We start from the raw sequence: 25,095 nt of genomic DNA on the forward strand, positions 1-25,095 counted from the left end.
GAGCCAATTCATTTAAGGCTTTATAATCCAAGAATAAAATTTTGAACTGAATTTTAAAACTCAGCAGCAATCGATGTGGGGATTTTAAAGCAGGAGTAAAATGATCATAGGTCTTCAGACCCAGATAAACTAAGTCACTAATTTCTGAACTAACTGGAGGTGGCCTAGTTATTTCACACATAGAGAATTACAGTAATCAAAGCAGGTTTAAACCAAAGCATGGATCAAAGTGGTTAAATCATCCCAACTAAGGAACGAATGAAGATTACAAATACAATATAGTTGACAAAATCATGCTTTGACAATATTACTAACGTGACAGTGAAAAGTTAAGTTAAATCAGAATCTTATATCACGCCCAGGGTTTCTCACGCCACTGCATTCTGGCTTCCACTTTCTACATTTGATGGAGACCATCGTGGCCAAGGTTTCCAGTGGCTCTTTATGGCCAAGGCCCTTAACTTGATCTTTATCCTCATAGTCTCTCGGACCAATCTCAGTGTATATATATATATATATATATTTACCCTCAAGTTTTTGCTGTCCTTCTACTTCCCGGCTACTCTAGCCCCCCAAGTTTATACCCTTGTTATATGTAACTTGCTTTTGCCTTCTTGTTATATGGTTATTTAGTTAGTCCCTAAGTTCCATGTAAACCGATTTGATATGAATCTTCTTCATGAAGGTCGGTATAGAAAAATGTTAAATAAATAAATATCCACTGCTTTGAACACTGCTGATCACCATGCTTCTGATGCAATAGCAATGGCTATTCCCTAAGTAAACTTGATTAATAGCAGTTAATGGACTTCTCCTCCAAGAACTTATCCAAACCTTTTTTAAACACAGCTACACTAACTGCACTAACCACATCCTCTGGCAACAAATTCCAGAGTTTAATTGTGCGTTGAGTGAAAAAGAACTTTCTCCAATTAGTCTTAAATGTGCCCCATGCTAACTTCATGGAATGCCCCCTAGTCCTTCTATTATCCGAAAGTGTAAATAACCACCTCACATCTACTCGATCAAGACCTCTCATGATCTTAAAGACCTCTATCATATCCCTCCTAAGCCATCTCTTCTCCAAGCTGAACAGCCTTAACCTCTTCAGCCTTTCATCCCAGGGGAGCTGTTCCATCCTCTTTATCATTTTGGTTGCCCTTCTCTGTACCTTCTCCATCACAACTATATCTTTTTTGAGATGCAGCGACCAGAATTGTGCACAGTATTCAAAGTGCGGTCTCACCATGGAGCGATAGAGGCATTATGACATTTTCCGTTTTATTAACCATTCCCTTCCTAATAATTCCCAACATTCTGTTTGCTTTTTTGACTGCCACAGCACACTGAGCTGACAATTTCAAAATATTATCCACTATGATGCCTAGATCTTTTTCTTGGGTGGTAGCTCCTAATATGGAACCTAACATTGTGTAACTACAGCAAGGGTTATTTTTCCCTTTATGCAACATTTTGCACTTGTCCACATTAAATTTCATCTGCCATTTGGATGCCCAATCTTCCAGGTCCTCCTGTAATGCATCACAATCCGCTTGCGATTTAACTACTCTGAATAATTTTGTATCATCTGCAAATTTGATAACTTCACTTGTCGTATTCTTTTCCAGATCATTTATAAATATATTGAAAAGCACCGGTCCAAGCACAGATCCCTGAGGCACTCCACTGTTTACCCTTTTCCACTGAGAAAATTGTCCATTTAATCCTACTCTCTGTTTCCTCTGTGAGTAATTGAGTATACTGTTCTGAAGGGACGACAGTCTACTGTTGTGTGATTGTGAAGCTGTAATAAAGATAAGTGGTTTAAGAAAGGCTGGAGTCAGACTGCAATTGTGTCTCCAGGTCTGGGGGATCACCACTCGGTCCCATATATGGTGTCATACAGAGGAAAACCCAGCCTTCAAAGAAAGTTGTGAAGAGGACCTGTGGTTCTAAAACAAAGTACAGAACATAGGGGGCCCGTGGCTCTAAACAGAGTACAGAGCGTAGGAGTGCACAGAGCACGGAGGCTTGTGAAAGGGTGTGGCTCAGATGCTACATTGAAGATAAAAAGAAAAGTTTGAAGTAGAGAGGAAACTGTGAGTGGGCCTGGTTGCAGGGACAGCCAGAAAGTGGTAGGTTTGAACCAGCTAAAGAAAGAAGCTCTGCTGGGAGGTAGATGGGGATTTGAAAGTGATTAAGTTATTGCTGACTATGCAGGTTGTTGTTTTTTTTTTACTTTTTTTTTTTTTACATTGAAGAAGAAAAGAGGAAGGACACTGGTGCAGCAAGGTTGTGCTGAGCAGGGTGTGGCCCTGAAAAAGCTGCCAAAGTGATCAGTGAGTGCAATGAATGGGAACAGGGCAAGGCCCACTTCCAGCAATCCTCTCGGCCATAAGCGGGATTGGCTCTGCTCATGGCTAGCCGAGTCTCTTCTCCTCTCGGCCATAAGCGGGATTGGCTCTGCTCATGGCTAGCCGAGTCTCTTCTCCTCTCGGCCATAAGCGGGATTGGCTCTGCTCATGGCTAGCCGAGTCTCTTCTCCTCTCGGCCATACGCCGGATAGGCTCTGCTCATGGTCCATTGAGTACTAGCTACACTCATGGCCCACTGAGTCTCTGCTCTGCTCGTGTCCCCACATGACTGCTCTTTGCCGCCCTCTAATAATTGGCACCCTAGGCGACTGCCTAGTTCACCTAGTGGATGCACCAGCCCTAGCTAACAGTGCTTATGTGTGTGTTTAATAAAGTTAAATTCAGACTGAGATGAAATAAGACATTGTGATTTTTATGGACACCGAAGTGGGAGACCCCCGAGTCTCAGGACAAAGTTCCTGATCTCATCACTCTCTGCCCCTGTTCCCATGATGCTCTGGTGTCCTCCTCTGGCTTTCAGTACTATCTTTATGCCAGCATTTCCCAGCTCTACCTTTCTGCACCGGAACTTGTATCCAGAATCCACTTGTAAATCTCATTTGCTTGTCCAGCACCAATGCCTGCATGTCCCACTGCCACCTTAAAATTAACATTTCCAAGACAGAACATCTATCCTCCTAAACCCACTTTTCCTTGCCCTATCTCTGTGGACAACACTGTCATCTTTCCAGTCCTCTTTGACTCCTCTCCCCTTTTCTACACACATTAGAACACTGCTACAATCATGTTATTCCTTTCTCTATATCATGAAAATTTGTCCCATTTTTTCTGAACATACTACAAAGGTTCTTATCTACTTGTGTATCACTTCCTGCTTACACTACTGCAACATCCTCCTCACAGATCTTCTAATGAACCATCTATCTCCACTGCAATCTATCTAAAGCTCAGGGTCAACTTATCTTCTTCCAATACCATTATAACCATGTGACCTCTCTTCTTAAGTCACTTCATTGACTCCCCATCCTCTTCTGCATATAGTTCAAGCTTCTTCTACTTATTTTCAAGCCCATTCACTCTGCAGCTCCTTATCACTTTTTCTATCTTATCTATCAATCAACATTTTATTTATATTACACCTTCCCACCAAAGTGTTCAAGACATGGAATAAGTGATAGTAAAATATACAATTGTAAGGGTTTTTTTTGGGGGGGAGGGGGGTTCTAAAACTGTCCCTCACTAGTAGACTTCAGTCTGATCAGACCCGAGATGAGGTCAGAATAAAGAGGAAGTGTGGAAGAAAAGGCATGGCACTTCCCAGTGGGAAGTTGTCATGAGTTTAACAAAACTCCCATGCTCTCAAAGTTCAGAGGTTCTTTAGGTCTCTCCCTTCAAGGGGAGAGGTCATACTTGGAGTAACATCTCCCTTTCTCTCGAGAGGTTCTTGGTGGGGTGGCCTCTCCAATGCAAGGGGACTGCTAGCTTGGCCTCCTTTCCTGGGAAGGTGGATGGGGCCTAAGGTCAAGGTGCCCACCTTCAGGACTAGAGAGGTCCAAGAGTGATTCCTGTGATTTTCTAAGGATCCAAGAAAAAGATTTCTAAGAAGAGGGGACTTAAGCTCAATACTCTTTATTCTGTCCGAGAGGAATTTCTTCAGAGGATGGTCCTTTGTGGGAGTCAGAGGGAAGACTGCCTAACAGTGGAAAGGCCCATAAGAGTTGGTGTCTGAAAAAAGGAATCAGCCAGAGGCTCATCTAGCTTTATCTACTAAGGAGTATCCCCATTCCTACAAGAATAGAGAGAGAGTGCTGCATCCAGAGGAGCAGGTACCAGGGGAAGTGCTCAGGGATAGTGTGCCTGGCCCAGAGTATGTTTATGTTTATTGCACTTGCTATACCACCTATGCAAACAATCCAAGCGATAAACAATCCAAAAATACCTACCAGCCAGGATGTGCAGCCTTGCTATTGACCAAGACTGTAAGATTAGTTTTGATTTGTTGATTTTATTGTGGTATATTTTATGCTATATGTTGTTGTCATTTTTAACTGTAATTTATAATTTTGTACACAGCTTTGATTTTATTGGAAAGACGGTATAACAAATTCTAAACTAAACTGGGATTTAATGAACTTTATTTTTCTGTACTAATTGTGCACTAAACACTAGTTTGTACCTCTTGATTTTTGTGTGCCTGCAAAACAACTGTATACTCACTCCTTGGAAGCCAGCAGAAGGAACCAAGAGCAAAAGAGAATTGGGCATGCTCAGTTTAGCATGATTACACTATTTAGTTTCCCTTTCATCAGTAATGCGCTTGTTATTTAGCCAATATATTTTTGGGTTTCTGCGCATGGCAATAGTATGAACACACTATTAGGGACTTTTTTTTACTGTGCACATGACATATCCTATTGTATCACTCTTCTAAGTGGCATTTAAACATGCACATTAATCTTTTTTTTGCAAGGCCATGTTAAACATTTTGGGGCGGATTTTCAGCGCCCTGCTCGCCTAAATCCGCCCAAAACCGGGCGGATTTACGCGAGCAGGGCCCTGCGCGCCGGGAAGCCTATTTTACATAGGCCTCCCGGCGCGCGCAGAGCCCCGGGACTCGCGTAAGTCCCGGGGTTCTCCGAGGGGGGCGTGTCGGGGGCGGGCCCGGTCGTCGCGGCGTTTCGGGGGCGTGTCGGCAGCGTTTTGGGGGTGGGTATGGGGCGTGGCTACGGCCCGGGGCGGTCCGGGGGCGTGGCCGCGCCCTCCGTACCCGCCCCCAGGTCGCGGCCCGGCGCGCAGGAGGCCCGCTGGCGCGCGGGGATTTACGCCTCCCTCTGGGAGGCGTAAATCCCCCGACAAAGGTAAGGGGGGGGTTTAGACAGGGCCGGGCGGGTGGGTTAGGTAGGGGAAGGGAGGGGAAGGTGAGGGGAGGGCAAAGGAAAGTTCCCTCCGAGGCCGCTCCGATTTCGGAGCGGCCTTGGAGGGAACGGGTGTAGGCTGCGCGGCTCGGCGCGCGCCGGCTATACAAAATCCATAGCCTTGCGCGCGCCGATCCAGGTTTTTAGCAGATACGCGCGGCTCCGCGCGTATCTACTAAAATCCAGCGTACTTTTGTTTGCGCTTGGAGCGCAAACAAAAGTAAGCTATTCGCGCGCCTTTTAAAATCCGCCCCATATTGTATATTTGAAATTTGATTTTTTTCTTTGTACATGCTTAGTAGTATGCACGTAATTTTGCAGCGCTGAAAATGTATCCAAGTTTCCTGATAAAATGTCAGTCATTTTCCAGACAGTCCAATACAGAAATCCAGAGATGTGGTAGGTAGAGAAACAAGGGTAAGAGAAAATAAGTGATCAGGTGAAACCGGACAGGGTGCTGCAGAGGTCATACAATCTCTCTCTCTCTCTCATGTGGCAAGCCCTATAGAAGTCAGATAATCCATCACTGTCTGTAATGGCCAGTCCTGCAGAGGTCATACAATCTCTCTTTCGCACATGGGGAGCCCTATAGAAGTCAGATAATCCATTGCTCCCTCTTATGTTCAGCCCTGCAGAGTCTTTTTCTCTCATTGGAGCCTTATAGAAGTATGCGGTGAAATGGAGATCTTAGTGCATGTTGAGATTTATTTATTTAAACATCTTATAGTCCATGAATCCAATCAGTTCAGCGTGGATTAGAAAAATCCATATATAAATGAAAACTAACATCATAAAAATTAAAATTAACAAAACAGCAAAACATCGATACATGGAATCATCATTAAATATAACGCATGCTACTTTATAACAGCAATTTAAAAATCATCATTCTGTACCTGAAAAAGCCTGCCTAAATACATAATTTACAGAATTTTAGATTATGCTGCTCCTGTCTGAGGCACAGTGGTAAAGTATTGCAAATCACTGGTGCTACAACAGAAAAATCCCTTGATCTAGTTCTTTGGAAACGATAATATTCTAAAGATGGCTCTTGTAATAAACACTGGGAGGTAGAGCGCAAAGAATGTGTAGGTGTATACCATGAAATCTTATCTGTTAAGCAATATGAAGCCATATATATAAAGCCTTATGAATTATAGTGCACCACACTTGAATGGAATTCTTTGAGCTATCGGCAACCAATGTAACATCTTCAGAAAATCCTGCATCCTCGCTCCCCATAATAAACCACGAATAGCTCTTACAGTTAGTGCAGAATGCTGCAGTATCACCTTAGGTAGGCAAACCCCCCCAAAATGGAGTTACTGAACACAAGTACCTGTACTACCAATTTAAAATCATCTAGCTATAGCACTCGCTTTAAAGGCTCACAATAAGCTTTTAAATGCTATCCGGGCCACACTGTTAACATGGGCTTTTTACAACAATGAAGAGTCTAATATTACGCCCAGATTCGGCACCTCAAAATTCAATTGCAGTACATGATATTCTAAAGAAATATTAAGTACATGTCCCATATATATAGCCTACCAATCCACAAAATAGAAGTCTCATCACAATTTAAAATCAGTTTAAAATTTTGCTTCATCCAATTTTGAATCACCATCCTACAGTTTTTAAAACTTTCTAAAGGAACTTTTCCTTGAACAGAACTAGGAATAAAAAGAATTTTGTGCATCATCTGTGCAACAGTTATAAATAACACCAAAAGGACTTGAGAATATATTGAAAAGGGCCGGCAACAATATTTGAACCCTGCAGCACTCCTGCATCAATTGTATACCAATCCGACCAATCTCCTGAATGACCCCCTCCTAAAAAAAGAACCAAACCATTTTAAAACCATATCTCTTACACCAAAACCTTTTAATCTCGCTAATAATTTTTCATGGGGCACTGTATTAAAGACTGAAGTTTTGATTCCTAATTTCTGTTCTTCTATTGTACAGTATATTTCATCCAATAACGATGATAAAGTTTCTGTACCATAACTTTTACAAAATCCAAATTGTCCTTTATCAAGGATATCATATTCCACTATAAAATCATCCAACTGCCTCAATACTAATGTTCCCATAATTTTACTCATTTTACTCAAATTAGAGCTGGGAGTGATAGTTTATCAACACTTCCAAGGTGAATAGGCTTCACAATAGCTTGTTTATAACACAAGGGCACAACACCACTGGTTAGAGAGAAATTTATCACACTAACCAAACAATCTGCAAAATACAATAATTTAATCTTGAGTAAGTGAAAATGGGCAAGGATCCAACTGAGCTACAATTTCCTCGAATCCCCACCTTTGTAATTTATTTATTTATCTGGTTTTTATATTCCGCTTTTCGGCCGTTCAAAGCGGATTACATTCAGGTACTGTAGGTATTTCCCTGTCCCCAGAGGGCTTACGATCTAACAGGCTAATTTTAAAAGGAACGCGCGTACGCCCACAAATGCATATATTGGGCACGCAAGCACAGATTCGCTTAATTTTATGTCACGCGTGCAAGTATATGCATATCCTTTAAAATATCCCTGCCCCACGTATATGTGCAGCCTTCTGCACGTATTTTAATAACATGCGTGAAAGAGGCACAATCTACATATCTCCCACTGAAAGAGGGGCACTTTCAACTCAGGGTGGATTTTGGGTGGGGCAGTGTTACAAGGGTCTACAGACCCTTGCACCTTAGGCAGACCAATGTAAAAGTGCCCCCTTACAGTTGGAGATATATAGAGTTTCAAATTGTGTGTGTGTGTCTCTCTCTCTCTCCCCCTCTCCTCCAGTAAATAGATCCTATTGAGGTGCAGTTTCTTAACTTAGTCACCTTTTCTTGATAACATTTCACCAATAACTGTTCAATGGTCTTTTTGAAGGTGCACACTTTGAAGTTTTTAAGCATTTTAACTAAAGCAAACAATTCTAATGGATTTGTTAAAAGAATTTAAGAATGGAAAAATACTCTATTTTTTTTCTTTCACAAGTGCTTCCCTGTACTCAGCTAAGGCCTCATCATAATCCACCTTAACCATAGCCAGTTCTTTTGAAAATCAAGGGGCAGTATACTTATTTATCTTTCTCCTAACTAATCTTTCGGGGAAATTTCTTAAATCTTTTTAGCTTATTATTCCACCATTCAGCAGCATTATCTGGTGAACTTAAGTTAATTTCATTTTTCACCCATTCCCATGAATTAAGGAATAAATCAGCCTCTGGCTGAACACGAATCATTTTATATATAAAATCACCCCTAATACCTATTTTCACAAAATGATGATCAGACCAAGGAACAGCAAAATTATCCAACAGAACAACAGACCCTTGAGATTGGATTTGGTCAATTACTATAACTACATCTAAAATGTGTCCATAACAATGTGCTGCTGACTGCACTATCTGTTGTAATCCCAGAAATTGACAAAAAAATGTAAAATGTCTAACCACAGAGGCATTATATTCATCATAATGTATATTAAAATCACCTAAAATAATGATCTCATTATACCTAAACTGCAACTTAGAAATCATATCCATTATAGAATCTAAAACTCCTACAGGTAATGCAGGCAAATGTACAACAACTATCCAGGACTGCAACCTTATTAAAATACTTCACACCCCTTAGGACAATCAAAGTCTAAATGTTGTACTCCTCTACGCTTACCTTCCTGTGCAACACCCACAAACAAATACCCCAGTGGGCATACATTTTTCAATAGTATAACATCTGAACTGAGTGCCAGGACTCAGTTATAAATAAAGCATCCAAATTATGCTCCTTTTTTTTTCTAGCAGACTGTGCATTTACAAATGTGACAGTAATATATAATTTCTGAGATATTAAACCAGAACGATTAATCCTAGATGGACATACTAACCATCTTATCTCTCTCTCTGAATCCCAGTATGGTGCACCCAAGACCCCATTTGTCCCCTGCCCCACTACTACCTCTAGCTGAGATTCTAACATGGCTTCTTGTCAAAACTATCAAAAAAGACACCCATAAACATCTTAGCCCAATTAAAAATCATAGTTCCAGTCCCAGTTCCTCGAAGGGGTTAAAAAAGGGACAGGCCCTTTGGAGGGACCTTCGAGGCATGCTGACGGTGGCCCTCCTGCAGGACCTACTTTTAACAGAAGGTGACAGCAACATTTATTGATGTCACTTATGAAGGGTGGGACTCACTACCATCAAGTAGCTGATCAGTAGCTGAAGCAGGAATTCGGGAAGCTTTCATACCGGTCATTCAGAGCCAGGCAGAGATGGAATCAGAGCAGCTTGGGTCTGTAAAGCACAGCCTGTGATTTCTAAAGTGCTGTTTTTGTTTGTTTTTTTTTTTTTTAATGTTGCACCAAGATCTTTCTATTTCCCTCCTAATACCTCCTCTCCTTTGTGATCCTTGAATTGTCAGGCAGGCAGCAGCTTGACTCCTGCTGTGCTCTGCAGTTTCTGGCAGTTAGGACAAAACAGGTTAATCTGCCAAATACCCCAATATGAGGCTTGGGATGCATACTTCCCCTGTTTCCACAAACCGCTGTAATATTGGAATATTTTGTTTTTCCGGTGCCTTGGGCTTAGTTTGGCTGTACAGTGCCAGCTCCAGAGTGATCTACCCCAGAATCTGCCAGAAATCTCAGTTGGACGTGCAAAGGAACCATATTTGTGCCAAGGCTCTGTCCCAGCTTGTGAGGACAAACTCTCCTGAACCTCCTCAGGCACTGTATAAGTGCGGTGAAACTTATCTAGTTAGCATTAACAGCATGAATCTTGATTTTACCTGTTGCAGTCTGCAAGTTACATCTTTTTTTCTATTCACTGTTCTTGCTATGTGTTAATAAACTAACTGTCACGATCCCAGCATTTTTTGTATCTGGTCTGTAAGTGCATTTCTAGGAACTGTGTGACCCTTGGGTCGTGTGTGGTCTAGGTATCCCTAGAAACCACCAGAAGATAGTTTTGTGGGCGAGGTACTTGTCTAGAGGCAAGCAGGAACCCACTGTTGGCTGATGGCAGATATCCAGTGTAGGAGCACTTGCACAGGTGCAAGCAGACCTGGGCAGTGCTTGGCAGGACCCTCCAAGTGTCCACAGGTTTAATGAACCCTAAGTGGGTGTGAGGGGTAGCATTGAGGTAATAAGTGACAAAGCACCCCACTCTCTCAGTACCTCTCTCTTGGTCACTTAATAGTCTTCTCTCTCACGGAAAACCCCTCCTTGACTTTCAATATTGTTAATAGTAATAGAACTCCAGGGATAAGAACTAGATACATCTTTTGTTTTAGGATATAAAAATGTTTATATCCTAAGTATGAAACAGTATGGATATCCTTCAGGAAAAAACCATCATATGAACAATATTGGCTATTTAACGTGCAATCTCAGAGACTTCACATGAGGTAACTATATTACCCTTGAAATTAATTGCAGAACTGTTAAACTCCAGTCCTCAAAAGTTTTCAGGATATTCACAATGAATATGCATGAGATGAATATGCACTGCCTGCATTGTGTGCCAATATATTGTGGATATTCCGATTTGCATGCTCTGCCTGCATTGTGTGCCAATATATCTCATGCATGTTCATTTTGGATATTCCTGTAAACCAGGCCTGTTTGTGACTCTTGAGGACTGGAGTTGGCCACCCCTGCTCTGTAGTATTAATTCACCTTTTAAGAAGCACATGTGCACTCTGTGCTGCTGAGTCCCGTGTTATCATAGGGATCTTTTCACTGACAAACTTCAGATGCTTAGTATTTTTTCTCATTACAATGAGAATATTCGTACAGCTGTTCCCCCTCTCCAAGGCACAGATCTTCTGATTCCCATGAACAGATGAAGGTAGCTCACAATACAGCAAGAAAACCAGCAGTTACACACTACCTGTTAGCACAGCATTTAACAATAGTGGGTCATACAAACACACCTCTATAAATAGAAAGCTGCATGAGTACACGGTGACAATTGGAAACACCAAAGAAAGGTAAGAATGAGTTTTTACCTTTGCACATGAGAATCTTTAGAAGGGAGAAAGTAAAAACATGATTAGATTAACAGGAAGCTTCCTTCCTAAGTAGCAGGAGCTGAGTGTGGCACACTTGTGAGCAGTGTGTCTGTGTGTGTGATCACCTATGTGTAGTGCACGTGTATGACACACTTGGACATGATAGATTACTATCATTTTTTATATTACTATAGACAAGTTAGATTACTGCAACTCCCTCCTAATAGGCCTTCCCGCTGCCACCCTCAAGCCCCTCCAGCTCCATCAGAATGCAGCCGCAAGATCAATAACTAATAGCAAAAAAAAACAGATCACATCACGCCCCTACTCAAACAACTCCACTGGCTACCTGCCCCATTCAGATCTCAATATAAGATCCTCATGCTCATCCACAAAGCAATCCACAATGACAAGACCAGATGGCTCCAAGAACCACTGCACCCCTGCATCCCGACAAGGAACCTCCGCTCATCCAACACAGGTTTACTCACAACTCCCTCCATTAAGGAAGTTCATCGAGTCTCCACAAGAGAACGCGCTGCATCAATAGCAGGGCCCCACATCTGGAACAACCTCCTGGCTCCTCTCAGAACTGACCCCTCTACGCGTTCCTTCAGAAAGAGTCTCAAAACTTGGCTCTTTAGAAAAGCTTTCCCTACAGAAAACTAACTCCCGGCTCCCTGTCCTCCTTCCCTGGCACTGCCAACTCCCCCCCCCTCCCCCACACACACACACTCTGCCTCTGTACATAGCAAGTTTAAACTCAGAACTTATTTTCTGTTAGTAAAGTTATTATGTAAAGCAAGTTTTTCTTTATATTTACTCTGTTAATTTGTTATACTGTATCATGTCACCATAAGGCTCGCCCTTTGACATCCTGTTGTATGGAAACCGGTGTGATATTTGGAATCGAATATCAGTATAGAAAAATAAATAAATAAATAAAGGATACACCTGTGTGTAGTGAATCTGTCTGAAATGCCTATGCGGTACACCTTTGTAAAATATCTGAGGGTGGTACACCTGTGCATAGTGCACCTGCAGTGTTATGCTTCTGCGTGTAGCTGACTTGTGTGGTGTACCTGAGGGTAAAGTGCCAGAAAGTGGATCTGCGTGTCATACGCATTTCTGGTGTACACCTGTGAGCAATATACCTGAATGTTGCGCAAGTGGTTAATGTACTTATATGTGCCACTCCTGTGTTAGCGCACTCTTCTGTGGCAGTGTACCGCTCTATGACATGCAGCTGGTTTTCTCTGGCATCTTAAGGTTTATTTATTTATTTACAATTTCTGATTCACCACTTGCTCAGTTCTGAAAGAACTGTCCAAAGGCTGTGACTGCTAAAAGCAAGAAACATGGAAAACAGCTTTCTTCACTTTTGTTAGACAAAGCTGAAGTGTGTCAGCAAACACAGAGCGAGTGCTCAGGTGAGTTTGGTGCCTTTGCTGAGCCCCGAGGTGTTTCCCCAGTAGTGCTGCAGGGCCTGCAGTTAGCCCTGCATTCATGGGCAGCGCTCCCTTCTCAGTCTCCTTCCACTGCTGCTCCGATTACGCCAATTTTATAGTTAGCATAATGTAGAAAGCAGGACTTTTGAATTAGGTCTATTTTTAAATCACAAAGTTTTAAAATGACACTTTACCTGCAAGGCACAACATGAGGGACTGCAGTGCCAGGAGTTTCCATAGCAACCTCATTCTCAGTTCCTGGGGCCAGACACAGCAAATGCCTGAGCAAGCGCTGCTGAGTAACTTTCAGGCTTCTTAACTTTTAATCTGTGAAGAAAGAGGGAGAAGACAACGTTACTACTAAGGTTCAAGTTCATTTTTTAAGCACTTGATCTCTATGAAGAGGGATATGACCGATTATACAGTGATGAGGTTACTCAATTAAGCTCTTAATGATTTATTTTCCGTTTTAAACCCGAAGTGTGAATACAGCACAAATCGCTGAAGAGAGACCTCAGGGGAAGTGACAGAAGCATTCAGACATCCAAAGTGTAAATACAGCAGAAAAACTAGGAAAGAGACCTTGTTGAACGCTAAGGATACAGTGTGCTTTCATTTCTAAAAACTAGAATTTTTTTTGACAAAACTGAAGGCAGATTCAGGAGTAAGAGGCGCAGAGGGATGCACAGAGATATGAAATAGTCAGGCTACTATTTTATGTTTTGCTGTCAATGCAGTAACTTTAAAGGTGAGGAGATCTAACTGATAGGAATGTGCCTATCTGGAACTTCATTTCTCTGCACATAATCAGCAAGAGATGATCAATGCAAACCAAAAATATCTGCTGGAGGAAGCTATAATTAAAACGATGATGATAGTTTCCATGCCACACAACGGAAAGAAGTGATGGATTAGAAAAATGTATAATTTATTTAACATGAAAAATGCCACCGTGAAGCTCTCAATTGATCTTTGATGTTTGGCAATTTCCTGTACAGCGACACACACAAGACAGACAATGGATCAAACTGCATAATAAAGTAGGTTTGTGCTCCAGTGAGCTCCAGTAATTATTATTTCAGTATTTATATAACAGCCTAGACAAGGCATTTTACACCAAATTACATACAGGTACAATGGGTCCCTGCCTAGAAGAGCTTACAATCAAAAAGGTGAATTTTCAAAAGACTGCGTGTGGAAAAATGAGCATATGCACGTGCAAGTAGCATGTACCCAAGTTATGCGATTTTATAAAGCTCAAATATACATGCATAAGTAAGGGTTCATGAGTAAATTTCTGTGTGCAAAAAAGGGGCAGTCCAAGGATGTTCTGGGGCGGGGACGAATTTACGTGATTAAGTTGCTATTTTGTAATAAATGGGCGCCTGCAGATTTGGCAGCACACTCGGGTTAATTTACACCTGCTTTTTAACTGGCGTGCTAGCAAATGTCTTTAGTGTGAAATATTGACTGAGTGGGTGGTCTGGGTGAACTGGGGGGGGGGGGGGGGGGGGGGGAGTTCAAGCTGAAGAGCCAGGAGCACTCAGATGACCTATAGATGGACTGGGCAAACTGGTAGACGAATTGGTAAAGCTGGTATTTTCATTGATGTGCGCGTGTTTGAAAATCTGCCGACTTCCACGTGTAAAAACAGTCTTCCGGGGGAGGGTAAATGCATATAAATTATGCAGTAAAATCTTCCCGCGTATATTTTTAGACTAAGAAGTAAAAAATACATGTGAGGGAGCAGTTGGGTACCACTTAGCCGGATAAATTCTGACTTATCCGGCTTAAATAGCAGCTTTGTCTCTTCTTAGCTGGATTAAGTCTGAAAAGAACTACTTATCAGCTAAGTAAGATACCTGGATAAGTCTAAGATCTGCCTAGCTATCTTATTTAGCCGAGGAGTAACGCTTTTAAGACTTATGTGGCTAAGTGGTGGCAAATGTATCTTTTTTACTTGTGCACAAATGTTGCAGGGTACATTTACACGTATTTTACAATATGTGTGGGGTTTTTTTTTGAGAAATGGGGGGCTAAGTTGGTAGATAGATTCTAGAACAATTATTCTTTTAAGGTAAGTAATATAATTATTTGAAGACTGATCTCCAAACATTACGGCACTTAAGTTTCCATCTCTTCACTATCATTATAAGTCCATAGCTAGAGCAGTGTAAGCAGGGGACAACTGAGCAGACAGGATAGGCGTTCTCTGACAATATCCACCAATGATGTAGATTTTAATCCTATTTCTACTACATTTTATTATAACTATAAAATTGTTAAGCAATGTAACCTGGAGTTATATTAAATGAAGGTTTGAAAATGGTGGTTGGCTGTAAATGTGTATAAAAGTACTTTTTATTACAAGAAAAGAACTTAAGGGGTCAATTTTTAAAAAACAATCAATACTTCAATTAAGCACCTGCAATTAGGAGAAATTTCAGGTGAATGAAGGTACCCATGTTTTTAACTGAAACTTAATTAAATTTAGGACTACAGTTTATTCGCTTAAAGGTGAATTTTTAAAGCTCAGCGGGCACCAAAACTGGGAGATATGCGAATATGTTGGGCCGATTTTAAAAGGTGCCTTCATATGTGCATACTTGCCGTTATGCGCACAAATGAAAAGCTACAAAAAAGGGGCAGGGTGTGGGCGTTCCTGGATTTCACCTTGAAATTTGCGCATAAATACTTACGCGCACAGGCGCGTGCTGGGGTCTCAAGTGCTGCGTAACTTTACTTCTGCTATGCAGGACATGTAAGTAATAAAATAAGGATAAATAGATCGGCTGGGTTTTAAGTTTCGGGGCTTTTAAACAAGGGGGGGTTTGGAAGTCCATATCCTTACTTGGGCAAATTGGGATCGAACTGGAAAAACTTGTAATGCCATCGGCACACGTGTCTATTTAAATCCCCCCCATTTCTGCAGTAGAAGCAGCATTTTTGCACATAGGCATGTGTCCACTTAAAACTGCATGCATGTGTGCACGGTCAGGCAATTTGATAACATGCACACATATACACGCGTATGCTATAAAATGGGTGCAGGCTGATGAACATGCGCACGGTGCGCCTGTTTTAAAGTTACCGTCTTAGATTTCGGTTGATAAGCAGGCTGAAACAGCCATGACACATGGGTATCTAGTACTGAAATCACTACTGGGTGCCAAATTTCTTTCTTCATCCTAACTCCCCCTCCTTGGCCATCAGCTTTTTGGCACCTACATTTTGGCACCTAAATTTTAGGTATCTAGCAAACATAAGTGCCGAAAGCCAAGCTTTTCCAGGATCATGAGCCCCTGGTTCGCTTCCAGCTAGCAAGAGCTACTGGCTCGCATCTATCTGATTTTATTCTCTACATTTTTATATACCATTTTTGTCCGTCGCAATCTCCATGTACCATACTACTATTACACTGGAGCTAATCCCTGCTGTAGGACACATGTGACATTTATACAGTAATGCTCCATTTTTGATTTTGATGCTCCAAGAGACCTGATAGCTAAGACTTTTATTTTACGTTCTAAATTTTTTATTGTTAAGCTTGAATAGTTTTCCCTGGTCCAAGTTCTGTAACCTTGTTCTATGTACCGCCTCCAGGCGAATTATTATGTTCTGTTTTCAATGTAAACCGATGTGATTTGTATTGCATACAGGAACAACGGTATATAAAAATTAAAAATAGATAAATAAATAAATAAAGGCACTCAGCCCCAGTCAGTTTTGAAAGCGGGCCAATTTAGGCATCTATTATTTTCAGCCAGGCCTTCCCCTAAGATACACATCTTTGACCCAATTTCTTGAACCCTCAACAAAGGACAGCATTATACACAGCAGGGACACAACTGAATCTTGAAACTATTCACAAATGGGATTTCCTATGCTGGATCCCAATGCTACCTTAATTGCAAATTCTGATTTCACTGTAGGGCTGTTGTAAAGTCTCCGTTTCTTTAAATTTATTGCAATCCACCTTGAGACCAACTTTGGGAAAACGCTGAATTATGAAATGCTCATAAATAACAAAATAAAATATTGGGGCAGATCTGCGCGCACGTGCAGGTCTTTTAAAGTTATCCTCCCCCTATGCGTACCTGAAACATTGGAGGATAAAGTGACCTGCCAAGGTCACAACAAAAATGCATGAAAGAAGCAGGACTTGAACCCAGGTCTCCTGGTGCCCAAGCCATTATTACTTTACTATGTAACCCCCTTTTCTCTGGGGTCACCTTTGGTAAGTGTAGGAGTTGAGATTTACCTGTCTGCAGCTCCGGGAACAGTCCAAGAGTCACCCAGGGATCGCCAATGGAGACAAGCATGTCTCTGGGAGGCCCAAGGGGAAGACTTACAAGAGCCACAAAGTCCACTGTCCACACCAGAAAATGGTTCCAAAATCAAAAGTTTATTTGTAATCCAAAATAACAGCAAAATCTTTTCAGCAAAAATCTTCTGTCAGACAATTGGATACAGTCCAAAATGAAAAAAAAATTAGAAATCGTCACTCTTTAAATCAGCTTCTGTACTGATAAGTTTCTGCAACTCAACAATTAGCCCCAAGGCCTTGGAGGCAGCAGGTTGTCAAAGAAAACATCCTTTATTCCTGGAGCTTCCCCAGATGAGAAAAAAGCAAACAGGAATCTTATCCAAATTCCTTTATTACAAAGATCTCATAAGCCTCGGAAATCTGTTCAGCCTCCAACTCCCAGGACTCTCCAATATCTCCTCTCAGATGCCTGTGGAAGCATCTTAAATAACCTCTCACCCTAATCCATTCCCTTGGGAGGCATGAACCACCCACCAATATCACCGTATCAGACTCAGCACATCACTCAGGCTTACATGACCCTCACCAAATCCTCCTTGCAGGAAGGATGCTTGCAAACTGCAAGAGCTCTGCACTTAGGCAGAACTCACTGACCTCTCACTGACCCTGGAGAGCAGGAGCCCTCCAGAAGCCTTCTGGCAATTCTTTAGTGAGCCTAGGAAGGGCAGGGTTACAGGTATAAGCTATAGAGACTACACTGATACAACAACTTGGTCTTAGCCTGTGATACCAGACATTACACCTTTCTAAAATACAGTAAACATGTGTCTTCTCGTGTCCTTTTATGCAATAGAAGAGAATTATAATGTGCCAAAGATGCATTAACACAATATAACAAAAGTACAGTAACACTGATTTGCACTGAATTCTGATGTGGCTACAGTTTGGTAAAGATATGCTCACATTGCGCTTAAGATATAGTAACTTAGATTACAAAGCACATATATATAGGGCTCCTTCACAATAAACATGACATGGTAGTGTCCTGGGCAACTCCTCTGAGATCAAGCTGTTTGGAACCTGACAGAGAGAACTGCATGAGGACTCCTGGAGGAACTGGAGAATCTTCATCAGGATAGGAAAGAAAAAGTCAACTAGAATATAGAGAGCAGCTTAGGCTAGAGGAGCTGCGCTTCCTTTTAGTACTCAGTGAAGTACTGAGATATTATGTTTCCTTGAGGCCAATATTCAGCCACTATCCAGCTGCTAAAGTTAGCACTTCACTTACTTGGCTATCTTTAAGTTAGTCAGATAAGTTTATCCGGTTAACTTTAAGACAGACAAATACCGATCCTAGACTTATCTGGCTATGTTACGATGCTGCTTGTGGGCCTAGCCGCAAGCAGCCTCTCACCTCCGATGCGGCCTGAGCGCCGCCGCCTGTTCTTCGTGGCGGGCAGAGCCACTGCTGCCATCTTCAACGCAGCCAGAGCGCCGCCACCATCTGTTTCCCGCGGCCCAGAGGTTGCCGCTGACGTCTTTCTCCTATGGCCTGGAGGCCGCCGCTGTCATCAACACAGCCTGAGTGCTGTCGCTGCCGCCGCCGCCGCCATTAACACGGCCCGAGTGCCGCCGCCATTGTCTGCCTTCGCGACAGGAAGCCGCCGCTGACCTGCTCCTTCTTCGCGGCATGGAGCCGCTGACGTTTGGGCCCTGTCCCCGGTCCTGGTCTTCCTCTAGGCGCGCGGCCGCACCTCTCTCGGATATTTAAAGGGCCCGCGGCGGGAAAAGCCCAGTGGCCCCCAAGTGATGATGTTATCTGGGCGTCTTCTCTTCAGCCCTATAAAAGGGCTCTCGTCAGTCCCTCGTTGCCTTCGCAAGGAGTCACCGCTATTTATTGTTGTGTGTCCCATCCACAGCAGGCCCGCATCTGGGCCCACTTACTCTCAGCTTCCAGCTCCCAGTCCCGGTTCGTCCTCTCTCATGGCAGTGGGCAGCCGCCTGCGCACCCGAGCCTCCTCTGCCATCCCCGGCTCCTCCGCGGTCTTCTCCGTTCCTCAGCGGGTCTCTCCTCGTATCCCGTGGGGAGACGTTGCCATCCAGCGCTATGCTGCCCTCTAGGCACGCGTGTGCGTGTGCCTTGCTGAATTTTAAAGGGGCCGCGGCGGGAATCCATCCCGCAGCTCCAGTTGATGACGTCACTGGGCCCTGGTATTAAGGCAGGGCCCAGCCACTAATTCCTTGCCTTGGCAACAGGTCGCCACACTTGTCGTGTGCTCGTTCCTGATCCTATCTACGTTCCTGATTCCTGATCCTGTCTACGTTCCTGGTTGTAAAAATCTCATGAGTGATACATAAGAAGGATACTGTATTGTAAAAGTTGATGGTGATGTTTTAAATAGCTGCCTTTGATACCATCAACCATAACCTCCTCATCAACCGGCTATCCGAAATAGGCATCTCAGGCCTAGCCCTACTATGGTTTAAATCCTACTTATCTAACAGAAAGTTCTCCGTCAAGATAGGAAACGCCAACTCCACACTCTATCCCTTGTCTCAAGGTGTCCCACAAGGCTCCTCCCTCTCCTCCACCCTTTTCAACATTTATCTCACACCTCTATGTCAGCTCCTCACAGACCTCGGCCTCAAATTCTACCTCTATGCAGATGACGTTCAAATCGTCATTCCCATTCACAACTCTCTCTCAGATGCCCTTGCCTTCTGGAACACATGTCTTGCCAACATCAATGACTTCCTCACCAACATCCACCTCGCTCTAAACTCCTCCAAAACAGAGCTGCTCCTTATCTCTCCTCACCTCCCTCCCAAACCACCGATCTCCAACGATCCAGCTTTCAACGTCATAACACCCCAACCCACAGTAAGAGACCTTGGGGTTATCATAGATCAACAACTCAATCTCAAAAAACAGATCAACTCCATCCTCAAAGAAGGTTTCTTCAAGCTTCACATCCTGAAGAAACTCAGACCCCTCCTCCACTATCATGACTTCCGCACCGTCGTCCAAGCCACCCTTTCCTCAAAGCTGGACTACTGTAATGCCCTCTTCCTTGGCCTACCCTCCTCCACCACCAAGCCCTTACAAATGCTCCAGAATGCCATCGCCAGGGTCATCACCAACTCAAGGAAAGCTGATCACATTACCCCAATACTCAAAGAACTCCACTGGCTCCCCATCGCATCCCGAATTCTCTTCAAAATTCTAACCATAGTGCACAAGTCCATCCACTCGCACAATTCCAATTGGTTGGATGAACCCTTTCGTCCTATACGCACTGAACGACCCACTCGCACTGTCAACAAAGGCACCCTCTCCATTCCCTCTTTGAAAAAAGCCCACCTCTCCTCTACTAGGGACCGTGCACTATCCATTGCAGGCCCTAAACAATGGAACACCCTCCCTACCACTCTCAGGCTAGAGCCATGTTACGCCAAGTTCAGAAAAAAACTTAAAACATGGCTCTTCCGACAAGCCTACCCTGATTAAGTACACCGACTTCTGCAAGATCTTGCCTACGCCTTGTATATTCCTGTAAATAGTCCGTTGCAGTTTTTATTTATTGCTTTAATTCCTCCACCTCCTGCTCTTTGTATACTCCTCCTTGTTCGCCCTCCCTGTTCATTGTAATTTCTACCTTTAAAGTTACATTGTAAACCGGTATGATGTATGCATACTAATACCGGTATATAAAAGTTTTTAAATAAATAAATAAATAAATAAATAAATAATGTATGAGTGTATGGGTATGTGTGTGCTGGTTTGATGAATGGATGGGTTTTATAATAAGATGTGGTGATATGTAATATACAGTATTTTATTATTTGGGGTGCACCTCAGAAAATTTATACTGATTTTGTATTTGGTTGAATAATAAATATAGTAAATATAATAAATGTGATTGTAATAGTTATTTGAACCATTGTTATGGGTATATATGTAATTATATATTAGACCTCTGTTTATGTATATTATTGCTGCCTTGCTCTTGCCATAGCGCCCTTCAGTAGTGGTGTTTTAACCACATCCTCTGGCAGTGAATTTCAGAGCCTAATTGTGCGTTACATGAAAAAGAATTTTCTCCAGTTTGTTTTGAATGTGTTGCTTACTAACTTCATGGAGCATCCCCTAGGTTTTTGTATTTTTTGAAAGAGTAAATAACTGATTTACATTTACCTGTTCTATTCCAATCATGATTTTATAGACCTCTACCATATCCCCCCTTCAGCCGTCTCGTCTTCAAGCATGGACAGCCCTAATTTCTGCAGCCTATCCTCATAGCCTCTCTCACACGTTCTGTCCATCTCTCTCTTGCACACTGTCTTTCTCTGTCTCAACCAATCATCCACCTGCCAGCCATTCCATACTTACTTGCTATCCCTACCCAAGATAACCAATTGCTACCAAAGTTGTTGACACTCACCCAGAGTGGATTGTGGCAAAAAAAAACAATGCCCAAGGCTTCACTGGGGTTGTGGAGTGTCTCACTCTCCCTTCATCCTACCTTACTACTGGGAATTCTGCTCCTGGCCCATTCCTCATCTTGTGCTCAGCAATGATGGGAATGGGGAGATCAGTGGAGACATCCTGCCTCCTGATCTACAAATAAAAGAGGCAGCTGGTAGAGCTGGAACCAGACGTTAGTTTTATTTATACTTTGGTGTAAGTGGGGAAAGATATGGCCCCTTTAAGGACACTGAAGTTTTCAGCAGCCTCCTTGGCTGCTGGCACAAATGGTTATTTGTTTTTGTTTTTTTCTTACTCGGAGAGCTATCAGCACTGAGTTCAGCGGTTTTTGGAAGGAGCCATCCTGCTGCGTTGGCTGCTGAAGTGCGTCTGAGCAGGCCAGCACTAAGCAATTATTTTATTTTTTTAAAAACTGGCCGGCCAGCAATGCTAATCTTGCGCATCATGAGATTAGCATCATTGGCCCCTGAGTTTTAGAAATTAAATATTCAGTTAGTGCTGACCTGTTCAGACGCGCCTCAGCAGCCAACACAGAAGGATGGCTCTACTGTGCCAGCCGCTCTGTCCATCAGCTGGCTGGAACTAGGGGGAAGGGCTCTGGTGCATTAGTTGCCTCCTGCACTAACCGGCATCGACCCACTGGGGAATGCCCATAGGTCCATCCATCACCACTGCAGTCCTCTCTCCCCAACCCATTTTATGCCTCCCGCACAAAGTGCCCAAATGGGGCAAGAGTGATCCCCAAGCTCTCCTGCCCCACCTGCCGGAATTTAAAATTTGGCACTGGTCATTTTTAAATACTGGCAGATGCAGCAGAAGTACCTGGAATTGCTCCTGCCCCATTTAGGAATTTTGGCCCTGTAGATGGGGTAAGATGGGTTGGGGGGGGGGGGGCAAGGGAGGATTGTCAGTTTTTAAATTTTGGATTGCTGGAGCAGCATCTTCCAGTTCTCCAACTTCACCTACCCTGGCTGATCATTGCTGCCGCTGTCTCCCCAAGGTGTGCTGCTCCATGCAAATACATGGGTTGCACACCCGTTAGCGCCGGGCATCAGAGCAATCTCACCTTTACTGTGGAAACTCCTCTGCTGTTTTGGTTAACGCAAGGTCACCAGGAAGGAAAGCATCACTATGGAAAGGAAATAATTGACTCTGTATCTGGGACTTGCCTTTCAGACGATGTGTTATCCTTATGTTTCCTCAGCTGTATGCCCAGGAGGGTAGGGATAGGACTGATATTGTTATTGGCAATTCGATCATTAGGAATATAGGTAACTGGGTGGCTGGTGGCCATGAGGGATGGTTGGTAACTTGCTTGCCCAGTGTGAAGGTAGCAGGCCTCACACCTTATTTAGATAGGATTTTAGAGCGTGCTGGTGAAAAAGACATGTGGGTACTTATGACATAGGACAGGGGAGACCAACTCCCGTCCTCGAGAGCCACAAACAGGCCAGGTATTCAGGATACCCACAATGAATATGCATGAGAGAGTTTTGCATGCACTGCCTCAATTGTATGCAAATCTATCTCATGATGTTGGTGCCGAGTAAAATGTTGGAAGCTATTAAGACCATAATTACTGGGCTATAGATAAACATGGCTTAATGGATGGATTTAGCAAAAGGAATTCATGCTTTACTAATCTATTAGAATTCTTTGAATCACGTGAATCAGTCAATATAGTATATCTGGATTTTCAGAAAGCATTTGACAAAGTTCCTCAAGAGAGACTCCTCAAAAAATTAAAAAGCCATGGGATAGGAGTCGGAATCCTTTTGTGGACTGGCAACTGGTTAAAGAATAGGAAACAAAGAATAGGTCTAAATGCTCAGTTTTCCCAATGGAGAGCAGTAAATAATGGAGTGCTCCCAGGATCTGTATTAGAACCAGCATTTAATTTACACGATAGTGAACCAGAAAAGGAAACAGCGAGGTTAAAACATGAGTAGAATGTGGAAATGCAGGATGACCCTGCAAGACCTGGTGACTAGGAATGTAAGTGACAGATGAAATTTAATCTGGACAAGGGCAAAGTGATGCACACAGGGAAAAAATACTAACTATAAGTATGCAATGCTGAGTTCCACATTAGAAGTTACCACTGAGGAAAAGGGCCTTGGAATCATGGGCGTTAATGTTCAAAAGGTTTTACGCTTGCAAATGGACTTAAGGAAACTGATACTTTTATGTGCATAAATCTTTGAAAATTCACTCCATTGTGGACAACACATTGAAATTCTCAGCTCAGTGTGCATCAGTGTTAAGAATTATTCAGAAAGGAATGCAGAATAAAACTGAGAAGAATTAGAAAACTTATAGGGAAGGAGAACAAAAATGATAAAGGTGTTAGAACAACTCTCTTATGAAGAAAGCTAAACCAGTTAGGGCTCTTTAGCTTGGAAAAGAGAGGATTGAGTGGAGATATGATAGAAAATTATAAAATCATGAGTGGGGTGTAATGGGTAAATAGGATTCAAATATATACCCTATCAAGGTGTGGTAAAACCAGGGGAAACTCCTCTAACTGATTTTTAAAAAATCAGAGAAAGCCCCGCACGACTGGATGTGTAAACTGTGCAATTATACAGGGCGGCACACCCGGGGGGGGGGGGGGGGGGGGTGAGCGGTCTGTGCTACCACTGATCACATCGGCGGTGGAAGAAGAAGCCCGTCCTGCAGCTCCTCCTGCATGTTAGCCCCACCGTAATTCAACACTCACGGTGCTAGCTCGTCCTGTATTCTCATCTCATGATGCACAAGAAGAATACAGGAAGTGCTAGCACCACGAGTGTGGAATTACAGTGAGGCCAGCATACAGGAGGAGGTACAGAACGGCTGCTCTCCCCAATGAAGAAGATTCAGACTGGCAGCAGCGAGGGAGGAATGACCCATGGAACCTACCTGCTGGTCTGCATTTGTGTGTGAGTGGCTGGGAGGTTGCCTGAGATGAGTGGGTAGGTGTGTGTGAATGAAAGGCTGCCTGGGATGCATGAATGTGTGTGAATGGGAGCCTGCCTGGGATGAGTGTGTATATATGTGTGTGTGTGTGTGTGTGTGAATGGGAGCCTGCCTGGCATTTGGGTGGATGTGAATGGGAGCTTGCCTGGGGTATGTGTGTGAGAAAGAATAAGAGTTGTCTGGGTTGTGTGTGTATGAGAGAGAGAGAGAGAGAACGGGGCTCCAGGTGGACACCAACCTGCCAGCAGGCTGAAATGAAGAGGAAGGCCTGGGATTTCTGGCAGATCCCAACTAAATAAGAGATGGAGATGCCTGTGGGTTTGTCTGAGAAGAAGTGTATGTGTGTATGAGCTTGGGTGTGAGTGTAAATATATGAAAGAGAGGAGAAAGTTTGTGCATCCACTAATCCACGACAATCTCAGGGTGACTGGAAATCAAAAGTTCCCAGGTATAGAGAGCGTGAATTTTTAAAATCCTGTTTAGTTTTATTTTTCGGGTGTTACTTAATGTGTCTGCTGTTTTGAAATATTTTATAGAAACATAGAAATGACGGCAGAAGAAGACCAAACGGCCCATCCAGTCTGCCCAGCAAGCTATGCACTCTTTTTTTTTTTTTCCTCT

General features: G+C 43.0%; 1 protein-coding gene across 4 annotated transcripts in view; it reads right to left on the bottom strand.

Annotated features, from left to right (window-relative positions):
- The window catches only part of CNTN4 (contactin 4), a 770,042-nt gene that overhangs the window by 430,888 nt on the left and 314,059 nt on the right, over nt 1-25,095 (bottom strand). For all 4 annotated transcript variants that reach the window (XM_029601492.1, XM_029601493.1, XM_029601494.1 and 1 more), the window contains exon 2: nt 12,958-13,090. In XM_029601492.1, coding sequence (XP_029457352.1) covers nt 12,958-13,012 — 55 coding nt within the window. In that variant the 5' untranslated portion in view covers nt 13,013-13,090. The remainder of the gene's footprint in view (nt 1-12,957; nt 13,091-25,095) is intronic.

The sequence above is a fragment of the Rhinatrema bivittatum genome, chromosome 4, assembly GCF_901001135.1.
Source record: "Rhinatrema bivittatum chromosome 4, aRhiBiv1.1, whole genome shotgun sequence".
In the NCBI taxonomy this organism is placed as follows: Eukaryota; Metazoa; Chordata; class Amphibia; order Gymnophiona; family Rhinatrematidae; genus Rhinatrema; species Rhinatrema bivittatum.